Here is a 23,440-nt window from a genome sequence, read left to right on the forward strand (position 1 = left end):
TTGCCCTTGTTCCCGCTCTGCTCTCTGCTTCCGCTTCCACTTGGTCGTTTGGATATGAGCAAACCCTATTTAGTCACACCTTGACGGGGAGCATTGCCTGGTCCTGGCTACCGGCTTTGGACCACCTTTCAATTTGGTAAAAGCCTTTTTCTCACATCATCAGGTCCTTCTGGATGTTCGAGGTGTCCAATAGGCTGGTTTAGTACGGAGTGTTGGGGATAAACATGCCTAACCCATTTCGGTGATGCCGGTATGGCTCGATCTATAAATACTAGTAATTACGTAGACTTATCCAAGTATCTACCTACTACCTACCTACTAGGTAGGTAGGTACTTTAAGGTATCAACCTAAGCCATTAGAGTCCATACGCAATAATGAACTCCGGGTGCTTTGCACCAGTAAGATTTAGTTATTATTGGGCACCTTTAACTCTTGTCTGGGTGCGGGACATAAGCACCCACATAGGTAAGGGGCCTGCTTCGGGACCTGAGGACCGCATCCTACGTACACTTTCTTTGCTGGGGCCTTTTACGCATTCATGTGGTCTTCAGTCTTCCCTAACCAACCACGACTGTTTGGATAGTAATTGTTTCTTGGATCGATTGCTTTATCATTATCATGTGTTGCATGTCAGCTCAATTCTCCCGCTGACCTTCCGTCCCGCACTCGTCGAGGTCCAAGGTCGGCTGGTCCGATTGCCTTCCAGATGTCCTTCTCTGCGCCTCAAAATGTCCCTCCGTTCACAAGTACCCAGCGAGCACCCGAAGACACATACTGGCGGCAGAAGCAAGGTAATGGCCACGCAGCAGGCGGACCTATGGGAGGAGTCACAGCCAAGATTCATGACATTTTCGGAGAGAACCAGGACCTTCCAATGTACAAGGACAAGCCGCATTTCCCTTCGAGTCGGAGGAGGCCGGTGCTCCAGCGCAAGAGAGCCCTTGGTTCGGTCGGAGTCGTGATACTCCTGTTTCTGTGGTGGATGGGCTGGTTACCTTGGACTTCTTCTCCCGTCTACAATCCCGCCGAACACCAGCATGTCTTCTTCCACCAAGAAGATTGGGCGGAACAGAGAGAGGCCGTCAAGAGCGTCTTCAAGACATCTTGGGCCGGTTATGAAAAATACGCCTGGGGAATGGACGAGTACCATCCTCTGAGCAGGAAAGGGAAAAACATGGTGGAAGGAGGAATGGGTTGGATCATCGTCGATGCGCTCGACACGGCCATGATGATGAACCTAACTTCCGAAGTGGCCAAAGCAAGGGAATGGATGTCTACGTCGTTATCATACACTGCCAGTCACGACGTCAGCACGTTTGAGACCACCATCCGAATGCTTGGGGGTCTGCTGTCGGCGTATTACATTTCCACAAGTTTCCCACACCTTGCGCCTCAACATGACGACGATGTGAATCAGCCGGGAGAAGATCTGTATATCGAGAAGGCGACGGACCTCGCAGATCGTCTCCTAGGTGCGTACGACTCTCCTTCGGGCATCCCATATGCCTCTGTCAACCTCAATACTTCCCACGGCCTCATTTCACATCTTGACGGCGGAGCTTCATCCACCGCCGAGGCAGCCACTCTGCAGCTGGAAATGAAATATCTCTCCAAGATCACCGGCGAGCTGGTCTATTGGCAGCGAGCAGAAAATATTCTCAAGGTCATCGACCAACAGAAGCGGGAAGACGGCCTGGTCCCGATATTCATCTACCCAGCCAACGGTGAATTTCGCGGCGATAACATCAGACTCGGATCTCGTGGCGACAGCTACTACGAATACCTCATCAAACAGTACCTACAGACGGGGGGCGTGGAGAACGTTTATTTGGATATGTGGGAGGAGGCCCTCGAAGGAGTGAAGAAGCATCTGATCACCTACTCCAAGCGTGCCTCCTTGACCGTCCTGGCTGAGAGGCAGAATGGCCTCAGCATGCCTTTGACGGCCAAGATGGACCACCTGGTGTGCTTTATGCCAGGAACAATAGCACTGGCCGTCACCGGCGGCCAGTCCGTCGAAGAAGCCAAAGCCAGGCTGGGAAGTGGTTGGACAAAGAAGCATGACGAAAACCTCAAGCTCGCGGAAGAATTGATGAAGACCTGCTGGGGCATGTACAAGGTCACGCCCACGGGCCTTGCTCCGGAGATCGCATACTTCCGCACCGACACGCCCCCGCGACAGTGGAAGGGGCATCTAGATCCAGAATGGTCCCCTCCTGAATCTAGTCCACTGTCAGACGATCCCGACGGCGACTGGAGAAGCGACTATGACATCCACTCCAACGACGTGCATAACCTCCAACGGCCGGAGACTGTGGAGTCGCTGTTTTACATGTATCGCATCACCAGGGATCAGAAGTATCGGCAATGGGGATGGGAGATGTTTGAGGCCTTCCGGGAGCACACCAAAGTCGTTGATGAGGTCACCGGCACAATCTACGCCTACACTTCTCTGGACACGGTCATGGAAAACCCCGTCAAAGCGCGCAAAAAGCGGGACAATATGGAGAGCTTCTGGTTGGCGGAAACGCTGAAGTACTTCTACCTCCTCTTCTCCGACGACGACTTCTTCCCACTTGACGGGGTCGTGTTCAATACCGAGGCCCATCCATTCCCGAAGTTTGACATCAGCGGGAGTAAAGTGTTCAAGACGGGATGGGAGAGGAGTAAGGATCTTCGTCCAAGCGCCAAACCCGGAGAACGCGGCGGTGGTGGCAAACGGAAAGACGAGTTCGTCGAGACGGAAGGAGTCCGTGTGGGAGACGGGGTCAGATTCGACGAGACAGGGAAGCGGATCCCGGCCGAAGCGGAACAGGCAGCTGAAAATCAACCTCCTGTCCTTGGCCATGATCACGAACACGACGACGACGTTGAGCACGGCCACATCGAGGAAAGCGGCAAGGGAATACCTGTTGCGGACCACTCCAGTCTCGAAGACGTGCAGGACGGGCTAATCTAGGCAATCGGGTGCGCGAAACATCCCGAGGCTGGCCACAAGGAGGAACAACACATGAATTGAGCCGGACCAGGAAAAGAAGATGATGCGAAATCTGTAGACGACAGGTTTTCGCGAACGCTGAGTGCAGGTCGACTGTTGCACCGGTCAGTGTACGTCTGGCTCTGGTTTACGAAGATTCCTGGCAGATCAAGACTTGGATAACATGACAATTTTGGGCGTATCAGTCCCTCGAATGAGAGGAGGCTGGATACTATGGCTTTATTGGAAATGCAGCATTGTTTTTCGCGTTGACATGACATTGGATCCAGTTACTGCACTGATGTGCAGGTAGCGGCTTTGCATGGCAAGGCTGGAGTTTTGCTGGTCTCTGGCTGTGACCATCGCATTGGTCTGCATGGTACAAAGGATGTAATATGAGCATCTTTTGCATAGCTGAAGGGGTCTGGTATTGGTTCTTCACTTGCATGAAGGGGACAAAAGTATTGTGTTGTCACCATTTCAAGCGATTTGTGGCCGAATTGAATCTAGCGATCTGCGTGAGAATCCCGTCATATGGCCCGGCACCTTGTTCTTCCTTGACGTGGCTTCCCCCTTCTCATACAAAACCGGGCTGGACATCCTGCACCACCGTGGAAGGTCTACACCACTCGTAGCGCCGACATTGTGGCAGGACGGCAGGCCGTACTCAGCCATGGCATTGATAACTGCTCATGAGTATCTCCAGCGCTCGCGGTCTGCTCACGCGGTACCGAAGAGCGTCTGGAGACCAGGTTGGTCTCGGTTGAGCATGGTTGACATGAACGTCCACTTATGCAATAGCGATTTGCAGTATCTGCCATCTGCGTGTAGCGAACTTGTCCGTTCGCGCACTTTACAAGCAATGCTTGCGCCACGGCGCTGCCATCCTTTTTTGCGTTGGACAGCCTTCGTGTCCGTGGCCGGGGCCTCCAACAAAAGTGACCATTGAGTCGTAACATCATGTCGTCGTAAGCAAGGTAGCTGGATGCTGTGGCCACTCAGAACTTTGGGCCTCTCCTCCGACCCGAGTATTTCGAATCGGATTTCACAATCTTGCCCTTGTTCCGCATCTTCTCCTTCTTCTTCATGATCCACTGCTTGCTTCCCTTGACGTCGTCGCCCTTCTTTTTGCCTCCTCGGTGCATTGCCTCCCTCAACCTCCGACCGTCTTCAATATCGACTCCCTCCATCTTGGACACTGTCCCGGTGATGTCGCCGCCACCGACGCTCAGCACGAGATACGTCTTGACGTTCTTGGTGCCGCCGTCGTCCTCGAGGATGCCGGCCCCAAAGCCGGCGCGTACAGCGGCCTGACTGATCATTGTGCGTTGTTGTTCGTTCTTCGGATAGAACTGACACACGGCCCTCGCACCTCTGCGTAACGAGGCGTACAGGCCGTCAAAGAACCGCCGCAACCTTCCCTCGGGACTGACATCGCTTGTCTCGGCATTACACAACCACTGGATGGCACTGATGCTGATGGCCGCGTCGAACGTGCCCGGGCGGAAGGGGATGCCTTGGCCCATGTCCGCCAGAAACAGGTCGCCCTCGACATCTTCCCGCTGCAGCGCAATGTCCAGCATGCTGGGCGATATGTCCATGCCGACCCAGATGTGGCCGTCCTCCGTGAGAATCTCGCCGGACAGACCCGAGCCGCAGCCTATATCGAGAATGAAGGACGGTCGGTCGAGGTCTAGGAGGTCCAGGGCTCGGTTGGTCATGGACGCCTGAATGGCTTGGATGCGCGAGGACGTCGTGTACTTGGCCGACTCGGTGTCATTGTAGTATAGGTCCGGCGGGAGGAGATCTTCGGGGCGCGACATCCTGCTGAGATGATGCCGAGGCGTAGGACGGGGATCGCAGAGAGCACGGAAGACAATATACTGCTCCCAAAGGCGCCAAGGTGTAGGATATACTATTGTCACTCACATTTGCAGTCACCTGCAATTGTATTGCGAGACTGGAAGTTCAAGTTCTCGGTACTACTAGGTAGGTACCTTATGTAGGTATAGACCCAAGTTGCTAGTGAAAGGGAATAAATTTTGTGGGGAAATTTTCCCTCCGTGCCTCCGCAGCGTAGCACAGCGCAGCTTAGTAACACGGTAATACGCAGTACTAGGTAGTAATACTGTAATTCGCCGTGATAGTGAGTGACGAGGCTGAACACATCATCGTCCAATGTCACTGTACAGCGCAGCCTCGTGCTCCAAAACCTGCAATCTCCAAATAGACCAGACATTAGCCCTTGGGTAGTATTTTTGAAAGCCCCTCCTCACCACTCATGCTGACCGCAACCATCGTCCATTCTACCATACCATTTGGAGGAATCCTTCTCTCTCTACGTCAACTTAAACGGGACCTCCACAAGATCTCTCTCTGACCATACTAGTATGACATCGGCGCGAGCAACAAGACCCGCATAGCGCGACCTCTTCGGAGGCCGCAGACCGCATGTCCGCCCCCAACGGCGCGCAGCTGCAACAGGACCACTTGAACGGACACAGTGGCTTCCTCCTCGCCGTCTTCTGCGTGGTTTCCGCCTTTGTGATATGGCCCGTCCGCATTCCTCTGCCGGCGGTCGTCGGGCGATTCTTCCTGCGGCTGTTGGAACGCGGTCGAATCATCTCCGCGTCAGCGTACGATGAGCGGTCGGCACGGACAGTGTACTTTTCCCTCTCGCTTAAGACCGCCCCTGTGATCGGCGTCATTCTGTTGCTGGCGACGACGACGATTCACGGCAGTACAATCAAGCTCGGCATAAAGGGCGACGAGACTATCAAGCCTTACGACGTGCTGGTCTTGTTCATTTCACTTGTACGTGTCGCTCTCTCTGTGTGACACAAGATGTCTTGTCTCCATCGAATGGATGATGAGAAACTCACAACTCACGGCTGTTTTGCACAGGCTTACATTTCAATTGCGCTGGATGGAACGGGCGCCCTTGAGGCGGTTGCGCTCTGGGTTTCAAAGCGTGGAGGAAGCTCGGGCAGGCTGTTGTTCACCTATCTCTACTCGTTTTTCTTGCTCACCGCGTGCATTGTCGGAAATGACCCCTTGATTCTTTCAGGAACTCCCGTGAGTGACCTCAGTCTGATGATCAATCCTGCCCTTCTTCTCCTCCTGCTCCAACGATCACTAACTCGATGCCAGTTTCTGGGCTACCTCACTCATCACACCAAGCTGCAGCCCGAAGCATGGATCTTTAGCGAGTTTATGGCGGCAAATACTGCTTCGGCCGTCTTGGTCTCTTCCAACCCCACCAACATCCTCATCGCGGGAAGCTTCTCTTTGAATTACCTGACCGATTTCACCAAGTGGACCATCCTGCCTTCGATCGTTCCCGCAATTCTGACCTATCCGATCCTGATGGTCATGTTCTGGAACAAGATCCCCAAGACGCTGACTCCGCTGACCGACGACCCCTGGTTGAAGCTGCGCGACCGGCCCGGTGCAATCGCCCTCAGCTTGCTCATGCTGGTCACGGTCGCAGTCCTGGTCGGGACGAGCTTTGTGCCCCACCAAGCAGTTGAGGTGTGGATGGTGACGGCTCCGGCCGGCGTACTGGCATTTTCGTTCAACATCGCTCGAGACTGGTGGGATTCGAAAGCTCAAAGAAACGCCGCGGTCGAGCAGACAGCCGATGAGAACGCCAAGAATCAAGTCGTCCACGCTCCTGGCACTGACCCTCGTCAGAACACCGCGACGTCTGATTCTTCCAACTCAAAATCGGGTCACGCAGGATTTTCCCCTACCCTGAGACCGACTGCAAAGCCGGTTGCACGCGAAACGACCAGTCTCATGTCATTGATGAGGAGGCTGGCCCGTCGATTTCCGGGAACCACAAGAACGATTATCCGCTTACCCATTCCCCTCTTGCCCTTTGCCATGTGCGAATTCATCCTGGTGCGCGGTCTGCAGCAACGCGGCTGGATTGAAGTCTTTGCGCGAGGGTTCGCGAACGCGTGCACGACTCCTGCCATGGCGGTCTTCTTCATGGGCTTCGTCAGTGCGGCGTTCTTGTGTCCTCTTGCCGGCACCAATATCGGCGCAACCATCATTCTGGTGGAGATCATGCGACATCCCGCCTTCTCTCAGTCCGCTGCTGTCCTTGCGGACCATCGCGTCCTGTTGGCAGCGATATACGCCGTGGCGATGGGAAGTAACATTGGAGCATTCAGTTATACGTTCGCCGGCAGTCTTGCGGGGCTGCTGTGGCGGGATCTCTTGGCCGACAAAGACATCAAGGTCAGCCAGCTAAAGTTCGCACTGATCAACGCCGTGCCTCTGCTGATGCAAATCACCGTCTCGTCTGCCATCGTCCTGGGCGAGGTATACTGGTTTGCTTGACCACGGGTCGTCTCGACATACATGTTATGAGGGCAAGATAGACTTCGACATGATTGATATGAACAACTGCTTCCTACCGTGGAATCAACAGATGGCCCTGCCTACAGCCTCTGAATGACAATATGGACCAGTAACCGGTGGGTTACCTGTCTTTCATCCTCAATTCTGGCTCACGTTCTTGACGTTTGTTTCCATGGCACTTAGTAGACCAAGGATGCCCTGCACTCTTCGTTCCTGGTGGAGAAGACATGATAAGGAGGGAATAATAAACAGCCTTGTGGAACTCGAAGCTCGATGTTCAGATAAGTCCAACGCTAAGCCAGAGGGAGTTAGTCGGTTTATCACGTGCCGGGGCTTATTCTCACACTGTGTCCCATACTAGCAGCGTACGTGTATATGTTTATGTCGTATACAATAATGAACTGATTGACCGAACAGACAGATACACGCCCACCCTCCATCACACTTCAAGAAGGGGAGAAGTGCCACCTGGTCTTTTGTTCTCCGGTTGCTTCTCCAGAGCCCACCATGTTTCGTCCCGTCTCCGCTGCTGCACTCGCGAACAGTTGAGACGGCCCCAAACGCAACCCTACTATCATCTACGTTCAACGACTGGGAGAATGTACATCCTCCCGCTCCTCGGCTATGCGGGCCTGATCCTAGGCTTCGGCTTCCTCACCCTCTCCATTGCCTCGGGCCTCTACTACCTTTCCGAACTCGTCGAGGAGCATTCCGTCTTCAGCGCGAAACTCCTGAAACGGCTCATCTACGGCGTCGTCGCTGCACAGATTCTGCTTTGGCTCGTCGACGGATTCCCCTGGCACTTGATCCTACTGGGTGTGGCCAGTCATGGGGTGTACGCGACGAACCTGCGACACTTCCCGATCGTCAAACTATCCGACACTTTCTTCCTCTTGAGCTGCGGGCTCGTCATACTTAACCACTGGTTGTGGTTCCGCCATTTCAGTGCCCCAAGTGGCCCATACAGAGGTGCCCCGCCCAGCAGTCGACGCGACTGGTATGCGGCACCGGTCCATGACCAACCCACCTTCACCGAGATCGCGTCATACTTTGGCCTTTGTGTTTGGCTGGTCCCGTTCGCCCTGTTCGTCAGTCTGAGTGCGGGAGAAAATGTGCTGCCCAGCATGGGTTCGGAATATGCCACGGGCGAAAGAGAGGGCGTCGGGTTCTCGGGAGGTCACGCGAGGAGGAATACCGGCATGGCCAAGGCCGCTCTCGGCAGGGCGAGGGACTGGTTGAATGAGACGGGTGCCGTCATGGGCTTGTGGCAAGCAGACAATGTACGGCGCGTCAACGCTTTTGATTGAAGCTACAAAGACTCCTGACAGCTGGGACATCATTGTGCTGGAGCTTGTGAGCAAGCTGGGAACTTGTGTCAAGAGCTCGGAACAATTGAATGACTGCCAACCAGTCTCGTGAACTGTGCCCCCCCCCCCTGCGACAACTAACATGCTGACCAGTCACCACCATGCCGTTAGAGCAGAAGGCTAGAACAGAGGAAAGCACCGTTTGCGGACGGACCAGTGACTGACCCTAGGTCATCCTCGGGGCGATCCTCCTGGGATTAACATGTTCCATCGCTCCACATACAATCAGGCATACACTGGCGAAGAGCATGAATTGGGATGCGATACTCCATCGGGACCAAGCACAACAAAGGCATGGTGGAAGCCAGGGACAGTCAAATCCTGGCACCAAAGAAGTTGAACAGGGTCGGGATCCTGAAAGGTCTTGAAAGGGGTGACCACATTTGCCCACTGGGAGAGCATTTGGCGTCTGCTCATTCGGCAAACTTCAAGAAAAGCCAGAGCTGCGATATCATCACGACTTTGATCGATTTGGGCTTCAATATGTCCACAGCAGCAAAGAATACCTAGAAATATCAGACAACAACGTCCCCTGAACCCTTTTCCTCCATGCCATGGCTTGATTGTGTATCTGTGACTTGTTCTGGCGTGTTCGACCTTGAAAAGGGACTGGCCAGTTACGAAGTCGAATATTTGTTATATGCAATTTTCCTATGTTGTTTTTCCGTCCTCCCACAAATGCATTGCCGCGGAAAACAACGACTTTTGGCTCTCCCAATTGCTCCGAGTACCCGACAACACACCATTCAAACCTGTGGCCAGAAGCGCGCCTCCACGTCGAGAACACGTGCCCACAATGCCATGTAGACGTCCAATCCGTGGTCAAGCGCGCCCTCGCGCTCAGCCAGCAGGTCAGTAACCTCTGCGATCTCGTCCACAAACTCTTCGAATTCGATAGACGACCAGTTTGGTATGAAGGCGGAGCGCAGGGCGCCAGAGTCCAGGTCGGCGGCAGAATCGCCGTCCTTGGATCTATTCTCTTCGGTGGCGTTTGTGAACATGGCCGCGTGCGTCCATGCGCGGAGGTAGACGTTTTCAGTGGCCCACAACACGACGAGGCCTTCGAGGAGTGATCTCGAGGGATCTGCCCCGAAAGAGCGGAAGAGGTCGATGTATTCTTGCGTGGCCGGCTCAGCGGCGAAGACGCCGTCGGAGCGGCTCGGGGCGTCGAGGCTCAGGCCGTATTTCCGAGCGGTTGTGTCGAAGAAGGCGAGTTCTCGAAGAATGTTCTCGAGCGCGGAGCTTAACAGTCGCACAATGCGCCAGCGCAAGCTGGACTGCTTGTCCTTGTCCTTTTCCGGGATGTGGCCGTGGGGCAGGTCGACCCGGGCAATCAGGGCGCCGATGAAGCCAATGTACGTCTGGGCGTACAGTCTGTCTTGGGACAACCAGCGCGACAGGGTCGATTTCGGTAGACTTCCTGACCCCGCGAGACGCAGGAAAGGGTGCTGGCAGGCTGCATCTAGGGACTGGGCGTCGGACTCGAGAAGAAGGGTCGTGAGACGCGGTTCCTGTGCAGAGATGGCGGTGGGGACGGGAGAGGGCGGTGGTGAGGAGGATTTCGGGACGGACATGTTGTTGGCGGTGATTTAGGAGGGTGAACGGCAGCCAGAGAGTCGTGGTGGTGGGTGGTGTGATGATCTCTCCCAGATGTCACAAGGCTGATTGATGGTGCTTCAATACACAATACAATCCGGCAAGGCTGATACGGATCCAGAGATGGCCTTGATGGCTCCGAGAAGCCTATGAATTAGCAAACTATCCCCGGATAACTAATAAGGGGTAGCTTCTGAATAAGAATGTAATACCTCAATGGGCAGAAGCGTGTGTACCTGGTAGCTAGTATGGCAGTAGCTCGATGGAACGGCACGACTTCTGATGGCAGTCAGTCAAGGACATGCAGCGGATTCTGCAAGGGTCTGACCCGATAGACCTGAGGTAGGGTATAGTTGGAGCTGGATATCAAATGGAATGGGATATTCTCTCTTACCTGTCTGTGGATCGAGTCAATGCAAGTAAGACGGCAAGATCGGAAGACGGCCGCAAGGTTCGATGGATGAGGATGAGTCCTCCAGGATTTACTCTGTCAATCCTCTAGCTTCGTGTGAGTGGGGTTCGAAAGAACAAGATACTTATCTACCTACCTAGGTAAATACCATCGACGGTGGCTATGAGTTGATACGAGGAGCCAGATATGCCAATGTCAACGACGGACTGAAGTCCGACTTCCGGGGATTATACTAATGGTGTCGATCTGATAGACCCCTGAACACAACGGACAGGAAGATAGACGGATATCTACATCATCGATACATATACATCCTGTCAATAGTTGTATTCTGTATTTACCACATCCGAGTCCATTCCAACTCGTGTCGACTCAATCGATTGATACCATCTTGGTACCTCCCACTTACCGACGACTACCTGACTAACCAGCACAACAGAAAGACCATCGAATTGTCTTCCTCCTCGAACGATCGAATCATTGAATATCTATAACAGCCAACAAATCATGCCTCGTGTCTTTCTCATCACCGGCACCTCGACCGGCTTCGGACACTACTACGGGCAAGAAGTCCTAGACCGAGGCGAGTATCTGGTCGCGACGGCGCGAGACCCGACGAAGCTCTCCTTCAAAGGCGCCGACGACAGCAACCACCTCGCCACGCGCCTCGACGTGACGGACAAGACGAGCATCGCCGCCGCCTTTGACGCGGCGCTGGCCAAGTTCGGCCGCGTCGACGTCGTCGTCAACAACGCCGGCTACGGCCTCGCCGGCTGTTTCGAGGAATACACCGACGACCAGATCCGGCAGCAGATGGAGATCAACTTCTTCGGCCTGGTCGACGTCACCCGCGTCGCCATGCAGGTGATGCGCGACCGCCAGAGTCCCCAGGGTGGTCTGATCCAGCAGGTCACCAGCATCGGAGGCCAGAGGGGCGTGCCGCTGTTCAGTATCTATTGCGCTAGTAAATGGGCCGTCGAGGGCTTCACTGAGGCCGTCACCCATGAGTTGAAGCCCGAATGGGGCATCAAGTTCACTCTCATTGAGCCCGGCGGGTTCAGGTACGTGTCTGCTTGTGCTGGTGTCTGTTTCCTCTTTCATGGATTCTGCCTTGGCCATGGTGCGGTGCGGTGTGGTGTGGCTAAGCGACGTCCAACACCGACGGCGATATGAGGCGATATCTGGGATCACCGACATACATACGCGTCATCCCTCGACATCTTCAATCTCCATTGTCATTGTCATCATCCCCCAAGAGCCAGCTTCGAGGAGGGAGAGGTCACTTGTCTGCCATGCCTCAACTCTAGCCTCTGCGTGGCTTTGCTCCCTGCTATCCTTCCATCCTTCCATACTTATCTCCTACTCCTGTCGCTGGCATCTTGCTAACATGGCTGCTCTGCAGAACCGACTGGGCGGGCCGCAGCATGGTTTTCGCCGACCACAATCCCAAATATGACCGTAAGTTTTGTCTCATACTTTCCACATGTCCTTGTCCTTTGAGACTATTCCAATACCTCCTCTCTCCAACACCTCTCTCCCCTGTTGTCCTCCATACCAAACACTTTATTTCACGAGATAGGGAAATGTCTCTCCTCTCCCCCTGGCGCTGTTCTCAATCCCTTGAAATTTGAAACAACCCAAACAAAACTCTCTCGTGTGCAATCAGGCTGTCAGACCATCCAACTAACCATTCTCTCTCTTTTTTTCCCGTCTTTTACAGACCTCGACGCCCGCGAACGCATGACCCAACGCCATGGCAACCAAGCAGGTAACCCGGTCAAGGGCGCCCGCGCCATGTACGAGCTGGCGGTGATGCCAAACCCACCGCTGCGCGTCGTCATCGGCACCGACGCCTACGCGGCCATCATGAACAAGCTGGACCAGTATGAGCAGAACTACAAGAAATTTGAAACCCTCAGCAACAGCACCGATGTCGATGGATATGTGGCGCCCAAGTAAGAAGGAAAGCAAGGCTATGTTTGCAACGAGTCATGGGCCGCCTTCTGACGAGATGACGACGCGACGAAGAGGATGAAAAGTAGACATACATATCCAGGAGCTCCAGGAGCAGAAGACGACAACGACGACGACGGCGACGACGAAAGGAAACAAATTACATACCATCATTTGAACAGTTAGAGATTGTGCTCTGGGCTGTCATATCTCTCTTCCTCTCTCTCTCTCTCTCTCTCTCTCTCTCTCTCTCTCTCTCTCTCTCTCTCTCTCGCATTTCGCGAAGACGGTCCGGAGCATCAGTGACACTCACGAAACATGCATAGCTAGGTAGAGAAGAGGGGGCCATATATAGCTGTCGGCCGTGCGAATAGGGCTCCATCGGTCAGAACAGCTCTACTAAATATCAGTTGATAGACTTCCGAACATGTCGAACGAATCTGGAAATCTCATCATTCATGTGATTGTGTCTCTTCGGCAAAATACTCATGTTACAACTTGCTGTGACTGTAGGACGTAGGACCGGTCCCCATGGATATGGTCAACCCCTTCAATTTGCAGACTTCATCACACTGGGAATTTGGCTGATAGTCTCAATCTTTTCTTCGGCTCCTTCGCTGGCGCTGTTCACAATGACATAATAGTACATATACACATGTCGAGTCTTAATCGACCATCAACTGATCGTCCGCTCCACACACAAGTCAGGTACATGTGTCCTCTCTCATCCTGACTTCCCCGATTACCTTTCTCTACCTCAACCTCAACCTCAACCTGTGGGATTGAGATCTGGTGTCCGTCGCGACGCCACTGACTCTTCATTGGTAAACCCGTCTGACCCACCATTCACCCCTTGGAAAACACCAAAACCCCTGGCTGGGAAATGCCCAGTCCTTTGGCACACTGCTGGAAAAGTGTTGAGATGCAACTCAAAGGGGGTATCGTAAATGCAAGACTCCGATCAAACCCATCAGTATAGCCGTGATCAATGCTTTTCGGTAATGCGCCGAACTCTTTGCCGCCTTTGGAATCCGGACGAAGAAGCCTCCGGTCGTCCGCGGTCATGTTTGCTTGTCCATGGATTTCGTGCTGCGTCGTTGTTGCTAAACAAATTCGAGGGCTATCCTAGGATTCTTTACATCCGATGAGGCGGTTGCTGGTGTAATGCTGATGTGGCTGTGGCCAGTTGGTGTTTTAGAGAATTGATCTCATCTTGCATGCCATTCAATCGTTGTTCCAGTGTTGTGACGTAGGCCCATATCCGATCATCCTTGTTGGTAAACATGGGGTTGGATGCTTCTCCGCTGCCATGAGCCGAGTGTCCATGACTAGATAAACTATTACTGTGAGATGATAATGGACCACTTCCACTCATGTGTGTCGGTGGTCCACTGGGTTGAGTCGGAGGATGAGCGGGACCGCCCTGACTGGGTAGAGTGTATCTTGCATCGGGTGGGTTCAACACATTCGGTGGCGGCAATTGAGGCGCTCCAGCCAAACTTAAAGATGACCCCGTCCCACTCGTTCGACTGTACGATGCTTGCTGATACTGTGTCAAACTGGGAGATCGGTTTCGGTTCAAGCTCCCTTCGGCCAGCCCAGGTCCCGGATTTCTTTGCGCCTGACCAGGTGAAAGTGGCTTGGGGCTTTCAGTCAAGGGATTTTGAGCAAAGACCGTGTTTCCGGGCCCGGAGGGTCGAGAACCGGGCGACGAAGCCGACATTTGGGGAAATGGTAACGGCGCGGCGGAGGGAACAGCAGCCACGTTGCCAGCGGAAGAAGTGGCTGGACTATAGCCGGCTCGGGGAGGGAAGAATCCACTTGCAATCCCGCCAGGCGGACGCCCTTGGATGGGTGGATATGTGCTTGGAATGCGCGATGCGCGATCGGTGTCATCTGGTGTATCGTCCCCCGAGGGAGCTTGACGGCGGATCCCGGGTCTTCTGTCATTGCCTTCTTCGTCCTCCATGGGATCAGGTTCGTTGTACATTACTCCCTCCATGGACTCGTCCCCCTCGGCGTCCTCGTCACCAGCAAAACTGCCCATGCTGGATCGGCGTCCAGCACATCCGCCAGGACCTTTGTTGTGACGGGCCAAGGCATCGCCGCGTGCGAATTTCCGCCCGCATTTCGGACAAATGTGGGGTCTTTCACCCGTATGCAACTTGGTATGGCGCTTGAGATCATGTAGTCGGCGGAACCTAGACTGACATGTGGAACAAAGGTAGGGTTTCTCTTGGCTATGCGTTAACAGGTGACTCTTCAAATTGTGATGACGAGTGAACTCGGTGGCACAATAAGGGCATCTGTGCTTTTTGTTGGAAGGAGATCTTGTACCTTGTCGTGTACCAGACTGAGGCAAGCTCATTCCTCGTCTAGAGCCTTCGTTTACTTGAGCTTGCAACAAAGGTGTGGGATAAGAGAAGGCCTTTGGCCCTTCACTGGGGGAGGTAGAGCCCGCTTCAGCGGCGCTCACGACCTGACGACCGGTTTCCTCAATGGCCAAAGGACTCCCCACTGTCGTGGTCATGCCGGTAGCAGCTGCCATACTTTCGAACGTGCCGACACTAGAGAGGCTCGTGGGGCTTGTCTGAGCTGCATGACTGTCGCCGCTGACACCTTCGGTGGCATTCTCAGAAGGTTGTTGAATGGTTTCGGCCACCACAGCCAACGGTTCGCTGACCGTGGTTGCCGGATCCGCCAGCGACGTGTCTGGCTGTGGAGCCTTGCTCATCGCATTCTGATTTGCGCCCATCAGAGCTTGAAGGGCTTGTTGATGCGGGTTGGGGCTTGTTCCTGTGGACGGGGTGGAAACTTCCGCCGATTTTGCTCGTTCTTCTGCAAAAGCGACAGCAGCTGTCATCGACGGGGCATCAAGCCTGGGCCTCTTCTCGGGTCTCGAGGATGATTCGAAGTCGTCCGTCACGCTAGCCTTGGCCCTGGAAATGCTTCGAACGGGACTCGTGGGCTTCACAAATGTGGGAGAGGCGGCAGCTGAGTTCCCCGGGGTTCTATGGGGTTGGATGTTCGGCTCAGCCATAAACGACTTGGGCTACCGTGATCAGTCCCTGAACCTGTATCGTTTCTCATCAGCGAATGTGCTTCTCAAACGCAGGATGTCGCCGAAGTCGCATCTTCCGCGTCAAGGCCAACAGGACGCCAAAGAATCGGCACCAGCGGCAAACAAAGTGAATTGTGCAACCATTGTTATGGGGAGAAGCTCGAACCACAGGCTCTAGGAAAGGACCTACCTTGTTTGGTGAACATACGTCGAAGTGGCAAAGCTCAGGTCAAAACCAATACCCAAGTCCGTACGAATCTTCAATGTTGCCGCGATGCGCCGCGCACTGGCCGTTCTAAGCCGTAGATTTTTCGCCACGCGCAACACCGTGGAAACGCGATGTATTTCCTATCTCTTGATGAGGTGGAGGGCGACGCAGCCTCGCATAGTATGACGCAGCGCCGGCTGCGCGACACGGTTCGAAGGTCGAATTTCAATCGATCCTCGGCGCGGAACCGCAGTAGCGACCGGAGGTAAAAGCTTTTGGTTGATATGCTGTCGGCCTAGGTCGACTTTAGGATGTGTTTGGCTGCGCACGAAACGAGGGGACAGTGGTACGGCGCTGGTAGAAGGAAGCGAAGGGTTGAATACTCGAAGCCCTGGGCAGGGCAGCGATGACGATGAGGGGAGTAGGTGGCGGAGAAAATCGAAAGAGGCGCAAACAACGTATGCGGGAGGTGACGATTGGAAGACGTTGCCCATGCACAACGATCTTCGTACTGGTCGCAAAGAAGGATGAGCAGTTGGGAATGTTGAAGACAAGGAAAGAGAATGGTAGCGATGAGAGCAGGTTGAAGCAGAACCTGGCCAGCAGCCAGCCAGCCAGCCAGCGATTAGTCGGGCTGAAGCGAGTCGGGTTAAGTGGCTGATCCGAGGAACGACGAATAGACGGGGCAGTCGAGTTGAAATGACGCCGATTTACAAGGCGGCCAAAGGATTTGGGGCTGTTCGTTGTAGTAGCGAAGATTGACTAGCGGAGGAGCAGGTTTTGACTGGCGGCGAGTCGAATCGAGGTCGATAGCTACAAGATCGATGGCCGCTTGGGCTTTTAGTGGAATAATGAAAGGCTGAAGCCGCTTTTCAAGGTGAAGAATGGTGGGAAGATGGAGAGACTGGAATGGATGGATTTTGAGTTGAACCAGGTTGGTGGTGACGGTTGACGGGTGACGACGAGGGCTGATCCGTCGAGTGGACGTCCCGTCAGAGCTTCTGCAGTGTTGTGTGAGGCGTCAGTTCTTGTTCTTTCTCCTCCTCTTTTGAGATGTAGCCTATGGCTTGCAGCGAATGGACTATGGCCCCAGGACAAACACAGTTCGGCCGTGCAGTTGATCGAGTCGTGAGGCAAGTGGATTGGACGAGGGGAAGCAAAACCGAGAGGCGCAGGCATCTGTTTGTTTTAGACCCCGAGGCGCTGCCAGAAACAAGAGTGAGGGAGGCGACGAAATGACCGGCTCAGTGACAATCTGCTCAGGGCTCCCTAGGCTCCTCAATGGAGCCAGCTTGAACCCAGGTGGCGCCGGCTGATGTCGAGCCACTGTGAGCCACTTCTTTGAGCCACTTCTGCGAGGATCACTAGTGCTTGCAAGGTATTGTGGTCCACAGACCCCAGGGATCTTTCGTTTGTTGGTCGTTGGTCGTTTTGGCCAGCGCAGCTGACAGTAGGCGTCGTAGAAGTAGGATGTGAGGAGTAGAGCTTCACTGAGTGATGACAGGTCTGTAACGACACCTCACTCATCGAGAGGGAGTACGGGAGACTGGAGATGGCACAATGTTCAAGTTGGCGATGATGAGGATGGGTGGATGACGACGATGGTGCTCAAAGTAGTGTCCGGGGTGGTGTGTGTTCCTGGTCAGCGGTGACGCGGGTGGGAGTGATTGGAGGTGGTGAACTGGCGGTGGTGGGTGGTGATCGAGGGATGGAGCAGATTGTGGCAGTGCTGCGGATGATTTACTAGCCGTGAGTAGAGAGTATCCTAGGTGCCTGAGATGCCTAAGGTACTTCTCCTAGGGAGGGCAGGCGCCTGGAAGTGCCCATAAGATTAACATCCTCTATCTCTGGTCTCGGTGGTACAAGACTGACTGACTTCGGTCCCTTTCTATATTGCTACGTCTCTATCTGCCAGTCAACGGACGGCTTATGGCTTGCTGTATCATGTGTCGTCGCCAATGTACCGCACCATTATTGGCATGAGGTATTGCGGATTGATACAGCCTTAATCTGCCGACAGCTATGCCTGAGATGCCTAGATACCTCCGCCGCCATCAGGACGGGAGAGGTTAATTCTCGTACCTTACCTATGCTCTTTTCGTCACAGTCTGCTACGACACCTAACAAGGTAGTAGGTCCTGCCTGTACCTTATGTAGGACTGTGCCTTGGTTAGCACCATGTTACAGTCTTTCATCGGTGGCTGGCAACCTCAGGCTTGTCCTGACCGGTGTTTCTTCCCGTCCCATCTTCACCAATCATTCTTATCCTTTTCATCCGTCATTCTTCCTCAGCCTCAACACTACAGAGTGTATACAGAGGTAGACTTGATTTCAGATTAACGGCGGCCAACGACACCGCCAACGGGAACAATTGTGGGCTCGCATCTCCACGTCGAACTTTTCCCGCTCCATTACTGAGCGCGCCATTCGCCTGATTCGGTCTCGAGTCGTCCTCTTTGGGCCATGGCCGATTCCTTGGTTGCCTCTGTGGCGTTGACTGCGGTTGTAAGGTCGGATATTGTCTCTCCACCTTCTCGAGTATCGATCCATTCATATTCTTGGAACGCTTTGTTGCCCCGAGCTCCCAGCCTCAAAGGTCTCCTCCAGAAATATGACGGCCGCCGTTGAATTTCTTCAACGCCCCGGTTATTGTGGCAATGTGGCTGAAGCTGCCTTCTCCAATCAACGTCTGCTCACCTTCGCAGGTCTCACAGATCTCTCGATCTGCTCTGTTCCTTCTCCTGGCCGGCAGCGCCCCTCTTAGCTGCCGAAGCGATTCCAATTCGACATCCAAACCCGCGTCTGCTCAGGTTCCACAGGACAGAGTACAGGATACGCCCTACCCTCCGTCGGGGCTGTTGTTTGCTCATGGTTGGCCTGGCCGAAAGAGATGGGAATGCGAGGCCACCGACCTGAATTAGGTACACCGAGAGTCACGCTTGGTGCGGCTGAATAATGAATGGCTGAGACATCCTCCCCGAGTGCAAGACATGCGTACACTATACACAGGATTGCCTCCAACAATGTTCCTCGGTGGTTGTTCAATTGCGCACCCACCCACGTCTTCGAGATGGGGCGTGGTTATCCTGGTCCCAGATTTCATGCGATGTTAACGTTTCCGCTGCTCTATGACGGAGGGTTTCAGGCACTCGCCAACAGGGCATGTCCCGGATGGTGCGGCTGGGATGCACCTTGTTCAGATTGCTGTGGCTTGATTACGCCAAGGTCTCCACACAAGCTGCTGGCCTGCCACTGTCCAGGATCTATCCAAAGTCTATGGAAACTGCCGTGGTTCTCTCGATGGAGGCGAGATGTCCACCGAGTCAGTGAATTAAGGTTCAGTGGTAGGGCTCCAAACTCAAGCCCGCCAATATGGCCGCACACCATTACTGCCCCAAGGAGACAAGGCTTCAGATCCTCACTACGGTGGTGGAATAGGTAATCTTGGTCGGTCGAATACCTTCAACCTGGCCTGCCCCTCCCCGACCAAAACCACCCCTGCCGCCACCGGATTCTGCCCCAACGAAGAAGCCTCGAAGGCGATGCATGTCAACATCATAGCGGAACCGGCAATGCCCCGATGTGTCATTCGGAAATCGATATACTTTCGTGCACCCCAGACAAGGGCACTTTGACAGACCCCTCTGCAGTATTGGACTACGGCGATCCTGGGACCGTCGAAGCGTTCCGCTGCTTTGCCGCTTCAAGAGCCTTCCGCATTCTCTCTTGATGGTCGGGATCGTGTCCGATCCGATCGAGGAGTTCCTGGATCAAGGTGACTGCCTCCGCCGGGGCCTTGGTCACACTGCTGATTCGGCTATGCATCTCCTCTCTCAGCTTGGCATCTTCTTTGGCTTTCTCACTTTCGAGATTACTGTAGGTCACTTTGTCCGCATTGGCTACTCGAGCGTCCGCCACCGATACCGCGTAGTCGGCGTCGTTCAGAAGGCCTTCCGCCTCGTTCGACAAGGCGAGAATCTTGCGCGAATCGGCCATCACCGTCTCCACCACGCTTTGGGCCAACGACAACGTGTCTCTGGCTGCGTCCGTCTCCCTATGTGGGTCTCTGCCAGAGGGACCCGCTGGCGGAATCGTTTTCCTGAGGTCCTGTAATCTGGTAAGAATGCCATCAATGAACGTCTGGTTGTCACCCAGTCCACGGACAATGGCTCTGTCGAAGGCGTCCATCAGCCTGTTGGCTATGGTATCCTTTTCGCGGGCTTCATGCAGGACTTGCATTTTCTCGGCCGTCGCGAAATCCTTTTCCAACTGCTTCACACCAGCGGCGTCGCCATTCGTGTAGAGCACCGTCATTTCCAGATGTTTGCGCCGTCTTTCTCGCTCTACATGAGCCTCGGCGACCTTTCGATGCCGAAGTTCAATCTTATTGAAGAGGGCCAGCAGATCACACATCACCTCGGACATCAGAAGCTTTTCTTTCTTGCGCCAGAAGTATTGGCTCGCTGACGCACTTTCCAGGTCCAGAAGGTCCATGGCTAGCGTGTAAGTCGTCGTCAACTCTGCAATCTCTTTCTCCAATCTTTCTGTGACCGGAGCGAAGACCTGTGCAGTAAAAGATTCCAACTCTTCCTTGTTTTCATGGTATCGTCTTTCTGCTTCCGAGAGTTTAAACTCGGCCTCGAGATCTGCGATGTCTGCATACCCGATCTCGTTGTCATTGAACAGGGCGTCGATATGTGCCTCCGACTCCTCCTGGCGACTACGACATTCGGCATCCTGCTGCTTTCGAACTTCTCGGTTTGTCCGGTCCCATTCGACCACGGCCTGATGGATGAACCCGAACTCGTCCGGAATCGCGTCCATTTTGCGCTTGATGGTCTTCAGGCTGGGATGATCGACAGCGTGCAAGGACGGGTCGCTAGGTAGCAGAGATCGCAGAGCTGTGATTGCCTGTTTGACCGGCTCCACGACCGGCGCATTGGTTGGTGTCCCGACTCTTATGGCCAGGGGCGGTTCCGGCTTTACGGCGGCTTCGCCTGGCCCGAAAGGATCTTTTGCCCCCGGCGTACCCTGTCTCACTGCCATGCTCTGATTCCTGATCAAGCCAATAAATGCTTCCTCATGCTCTTTTCTTGCAGTGGCCGAGGGCGGCCTTGTCGGAGTGAACAGTGGTTCCTGTGCCATCAACCGACCGGAGTCAGCTACCGAGTGCCGTAGTGAGGAGTACGCTTGGTCTGCAGGCTGCAGGGACTTCGGCTTCGCATCCTGGACGGCCGCGCTGTAACGGAAAGGCGTGTAGGCAGGCCTGGATGGCTCGAATTTGATGGGTGCAGCCGGTCTCTGCTGTTGCGCCTGTTGACTCGAAGCAGCTCCGGCGGGCTCGGGGACCACAAGGATCGGGGCGTTCATGCCTGGAGAGGGTGGATGTCCTGTAGCATAATCCTCGATAACCATGGGCGCATCAGCGCTGGGAGACGGCATAGATTCCGGGGAGTTTGGACGGCCTTGATCAGAGGTAGCAGTTGTCGGAGAAGACCGGGGCTTCGCTGTGGTGACTGGAGGGACTCTTCTGATTCTCGGACGACCCCCTGGACTGTAGACTTCATCATCTTCGGCATCATCATTGTTGGTGTTGACCTCGCCTGGGCGTTCATTCTTTGACTGGGAGGCCAGGGCCACGTCTACGCCAATCGATGGTTTCTGAGCAGGAGGTTCGGCGCGACTAGGCTCGGACAGCTCGGGCTTTGGCTGCCCTGCTGACCCGTCGGTCAGGATTGCGGCAAGCTGCGCGGGTGCTTCGTCCGTCGTGCTCAGAGGCGGCGGAAGCTCCTTGGGATTTGTCGTAGCCGTCGGCTCCATCGTCTTGTGAGCGTCAGAATCAGAGGATGCCCCAGCTGAGTTGTCCATGGGTGCAACATCGATGGCACTGGGCAGGACCGCCTGGATGTCTGCCAGGATGTCTGCCAGGCTAGCAGCCTTGTTGACCTCCTTTGGGGCCTGGTTCAACTCGACCCCGACCCCATAAAGTAGGCTTCTCAACCGGAGCTCTTTCTGAATGAACGCCTGGAAGATCTTGAATTTCTCCTCATCCGTCTCCGCCGCCGATTCCTTTCTCAGCATTGCGGCGTATCTGTTCAGTGACGCCTTGAACTCTGGTTCCATGTCGGCATACGGATCCACGACTTGCACGCTTCTCTGCGTTTCGGGCGACACAGCAGGAGCAGAGGCACGCGATTCGGGCTGATCGCCTCGTTGCGTAACCGGTGGTGTCCGTGCAGGGGCGTCCGAGGGCTGGCTCACGCCATCTTGTGTCCCGCCTCCATCAGCAGAAATCTCGCCACTGATCTCGCCGGAAGAAGATGATATGCCTTTGCGATGCAATTGCGACGTTTCCGCCGGAGGGCTGGATGGATAACGACCATGTAGTGACGACCTCCGGTGGGGTGATGCAGGACTAGGAGCACCAATTTCAAAGGTTGTTGGCGGACCCTGGCCAGTCGACCGTGGTTCGTGTATAGTACTGGGCTGACTCGGCGAAGAAGGACCTTGCGCATGGTGAAAACGCTCGGCGGGATGTGCTGGCGGGCTGGTTGGCACATCGTCCGAGGGTCTGCTTGGGTCGTAATGCTCCCAGTCCGACGGTCCGCCGAAGTTGACGCCCTGAGCATGTCCTGGCTGTCCATCCGTCCTCTGTCCGTCTTGTTGATTGTTCGTGGTCTGTCCCGTAGACGAATGTCCATGTCCGGCCCAAGGTCCACTGCTCGAATCTACTGGTGACACCAACGGGCGGTCCACTGTTGCAGAAATCTGCTGCGGAGCTGGCGCTGTGGGGTGATATGCCTGGCTCGTAGGTGGGAAATGATGTGTAGCCCACACATTCTGCAGTGGGGCATCGTAGTGATGTGAAGTAGGCCGGTGTGAGTATTCCTGGTGTGGAGTATTGACTCGATTTTGTTGATGTTGGTGTTGAGCTTCTATCTGCGCTTGGTATTCTGGCGGACGAGGCGGCGGAGGCGGCGGCGCATGGAAGGTCGAGGGCGGTGGAGGTTGAGTCGAAGGGTAGGGGCCGTTCCATGTGACAGGGAAGTGTTGCGCTGGCGGTGGTCCGTGGTGATTGCCAGTGTTCGGTGGTGCTTGTGAAGAGTAGTTCGCGGCAGCGGCAGCATGGTCGAACTGGGGACTGATCTGGCCGGCAGCACTCGGCGGACGTGGAGGAAGAGGAGGTCTCGAGTCATAGTGCTGAGCTACGCCGTGATTATACCGGACACCCCATGCCGATGTATCGAACTGCGGCGGCGGCTGTTGAGCCGGAGGCTGGGTATGCGGCGGAGGCGGAGGTGGAGGTGGAAGAGGTGGTCCGTAAACATTCGGGTTCGTGTTATATGGAGACACAGGCGATTGCGGTTGATGCTGTGCGAATCTGGGATCTGCCCAACCTGACCTGCGAGGAGGCGCTTTCCAAGGAGGTTGCGGTGGTCCTGGTGTCTGCTGCGGCGGAAAGTTGTATGGTTGGTTGTACGGATCCATGGTGTTGAG

At 54.7% G+C, this 23,440-nt stretch overlaps 8 protein-coding genes across 8 annotated transcripts; 4 read left to right on the top strand and 4 right to left on the bottom strand.

Annotated features, from left to right (window-relative positions):
• Positions 1-707: 707 nt before the first annotated feature.
• On the top strand, positions 708-2,960 carry A1O1_01513 (mannosyl-oligosaccharide alpha-1,2-mannosidase; the record flags this gene model as incomplete). The annotated part of the gene is made up of 1 exon (XM_007722426.1): positions 708-2,960. One exon carries the CDS (start codon positions 708-710, stop codon positions 2,958-2,960), a length of 2,253 nt encoding a protein of 750 aa, XP_007720616.1.
• A 1,016-nt stretch (positions 2,961-3,976) lies between these two features.
• A1O1_01514 (uncharacterized protein) lies at positions 3,977-4,801 on the bottom strand (the record flags this gene model as incomplete). The annotated part of the gene is made up of 1 exon (XM_007722427.1): positions 3,977-4,801. One exon carries the CDS (start codon positions 4,799-4,801, stop codon positions 3,977-3,979), a length of 825 nt encoding a protein of 274 aa, XP_007720617.1.
• Positions 4,802-5,429: 628 nt separating this feature from the next.
• A1O1_01515 (uncharacterized protein) lies at positions 5,430-7,325 on the top strand (the record flags this gene model as incomplete). The annotated part of the gene is made up of 3 exons (XM_007722428.1): positions 5,430-5,792; positions 5,883-6,053; positions 6,129-7,325. The coding sequence occupies 3 exons, from the start codon at positions 5,430-5,432 to the stop codon at positions 7,323-7,325; spliced, it is 1,731 nt and encodes a 576-aa protein (XP_007720618.1).
• A 620-nt stretch (positions 7,326-7,945) lies between these two features.
• Positions 7,946-8,653, top strand: A1O1_01516 (uncharacterized protein; the record flags this gene model as incomplete). Its single annotated transcript, XM_007722429.1, has 1 exon — positions 7,946-8,653. One exon carries the CDS (start codon positions 7,946-7,948, stop codon positions 8,651-8,653), a length of 708 nt encoding a protein of 235 aa, XP_007720619.1.
• An 806-nt stretch (positions 8,654-9,459) lies between these two features.
• A1O1_01517 (uncharacterized protein) lies at positions 9,460-10,287 on the bottom strand (the record flags this gene model as incomplete). The annotated part of the gene is made up of 1 exon (XM_007722430.1): positions 9,460-10,287. The coding sequence occupies one exon, from the start codon at positions 10,285-10,287 to the stop codon at positions 9,460-9,462; it is 828 nt and encodes a 275-aa protein (XP_007720620.1).
• Positions 10,288-11,228: 941 nt separating this feature from the next.
• A1O1_01518 (uncharacterized protein) lies at positions 11,229-12,680 on the top strand (the record flags this gene model as incomplete). Its single annotated transcript, XM_007722431.1, has 3 exons — positions 11,229-11,782; positions 12,124-12,179; positions 12,442-12,680. The coding sequence occupies 3 exons, from the start codon at positions 11,229-11,231 to the stop codon at positions 12,678-12,680; spliced, it is 849 nt and encodes a 282-aa protein (XP_007720621.1).
• A 1,129-nt stretch (positions 12,681-13,809) lies between these two features.
• A1O1_01519 (uncharacterized protein) lies at positions 13,810-15,714 on the bottom strand (the record flags this gene model as incomplete). Its single annotated transcript, XM_007722432.1, has 1 exon — positions 13,810-15,714. The coding sequence occupies one exon, from the start codon at positions 15,712-15,714 to the stop codon at positions 13,810-13,812; it is 1,905 nt and encodes a 634-aa protein (XP_007720622.1).
• A 3,886-nt stretch (positions 15,715-19,600) lies between these two features.
• On the bottom strand, positions 19,601-23,431 carry A1O1_01520 (uncharacterized protein; the record flags this gene model as incomplete). Its single annotated transcript, XM_007722433.1, has 1 exon — positions 19,601-23,431. One exon carries the CDS (start codon positions 23,429-23,431, stop codon positions 19,601-19,603), a length of 3,831 nt encoding a protein of 1,276 aa, XP_007720623.1.
• Positions 23,432-23,440: the final 9 nt, after the last annotated feature.

Source organism: Capronia coronata, assembly GCF_000585585.1.
Source record: "Capronia coronata CBS 617.96 chromosome Unknown acBCG-supercont1.1, whole genome shotgun sequence".
NCBI lineage: Eukaryota > Fungi > Ascomycota > Eurotiomycetes > Chaetothyriales > Herpotrichiellaceae > Capronia > Capronia coronata.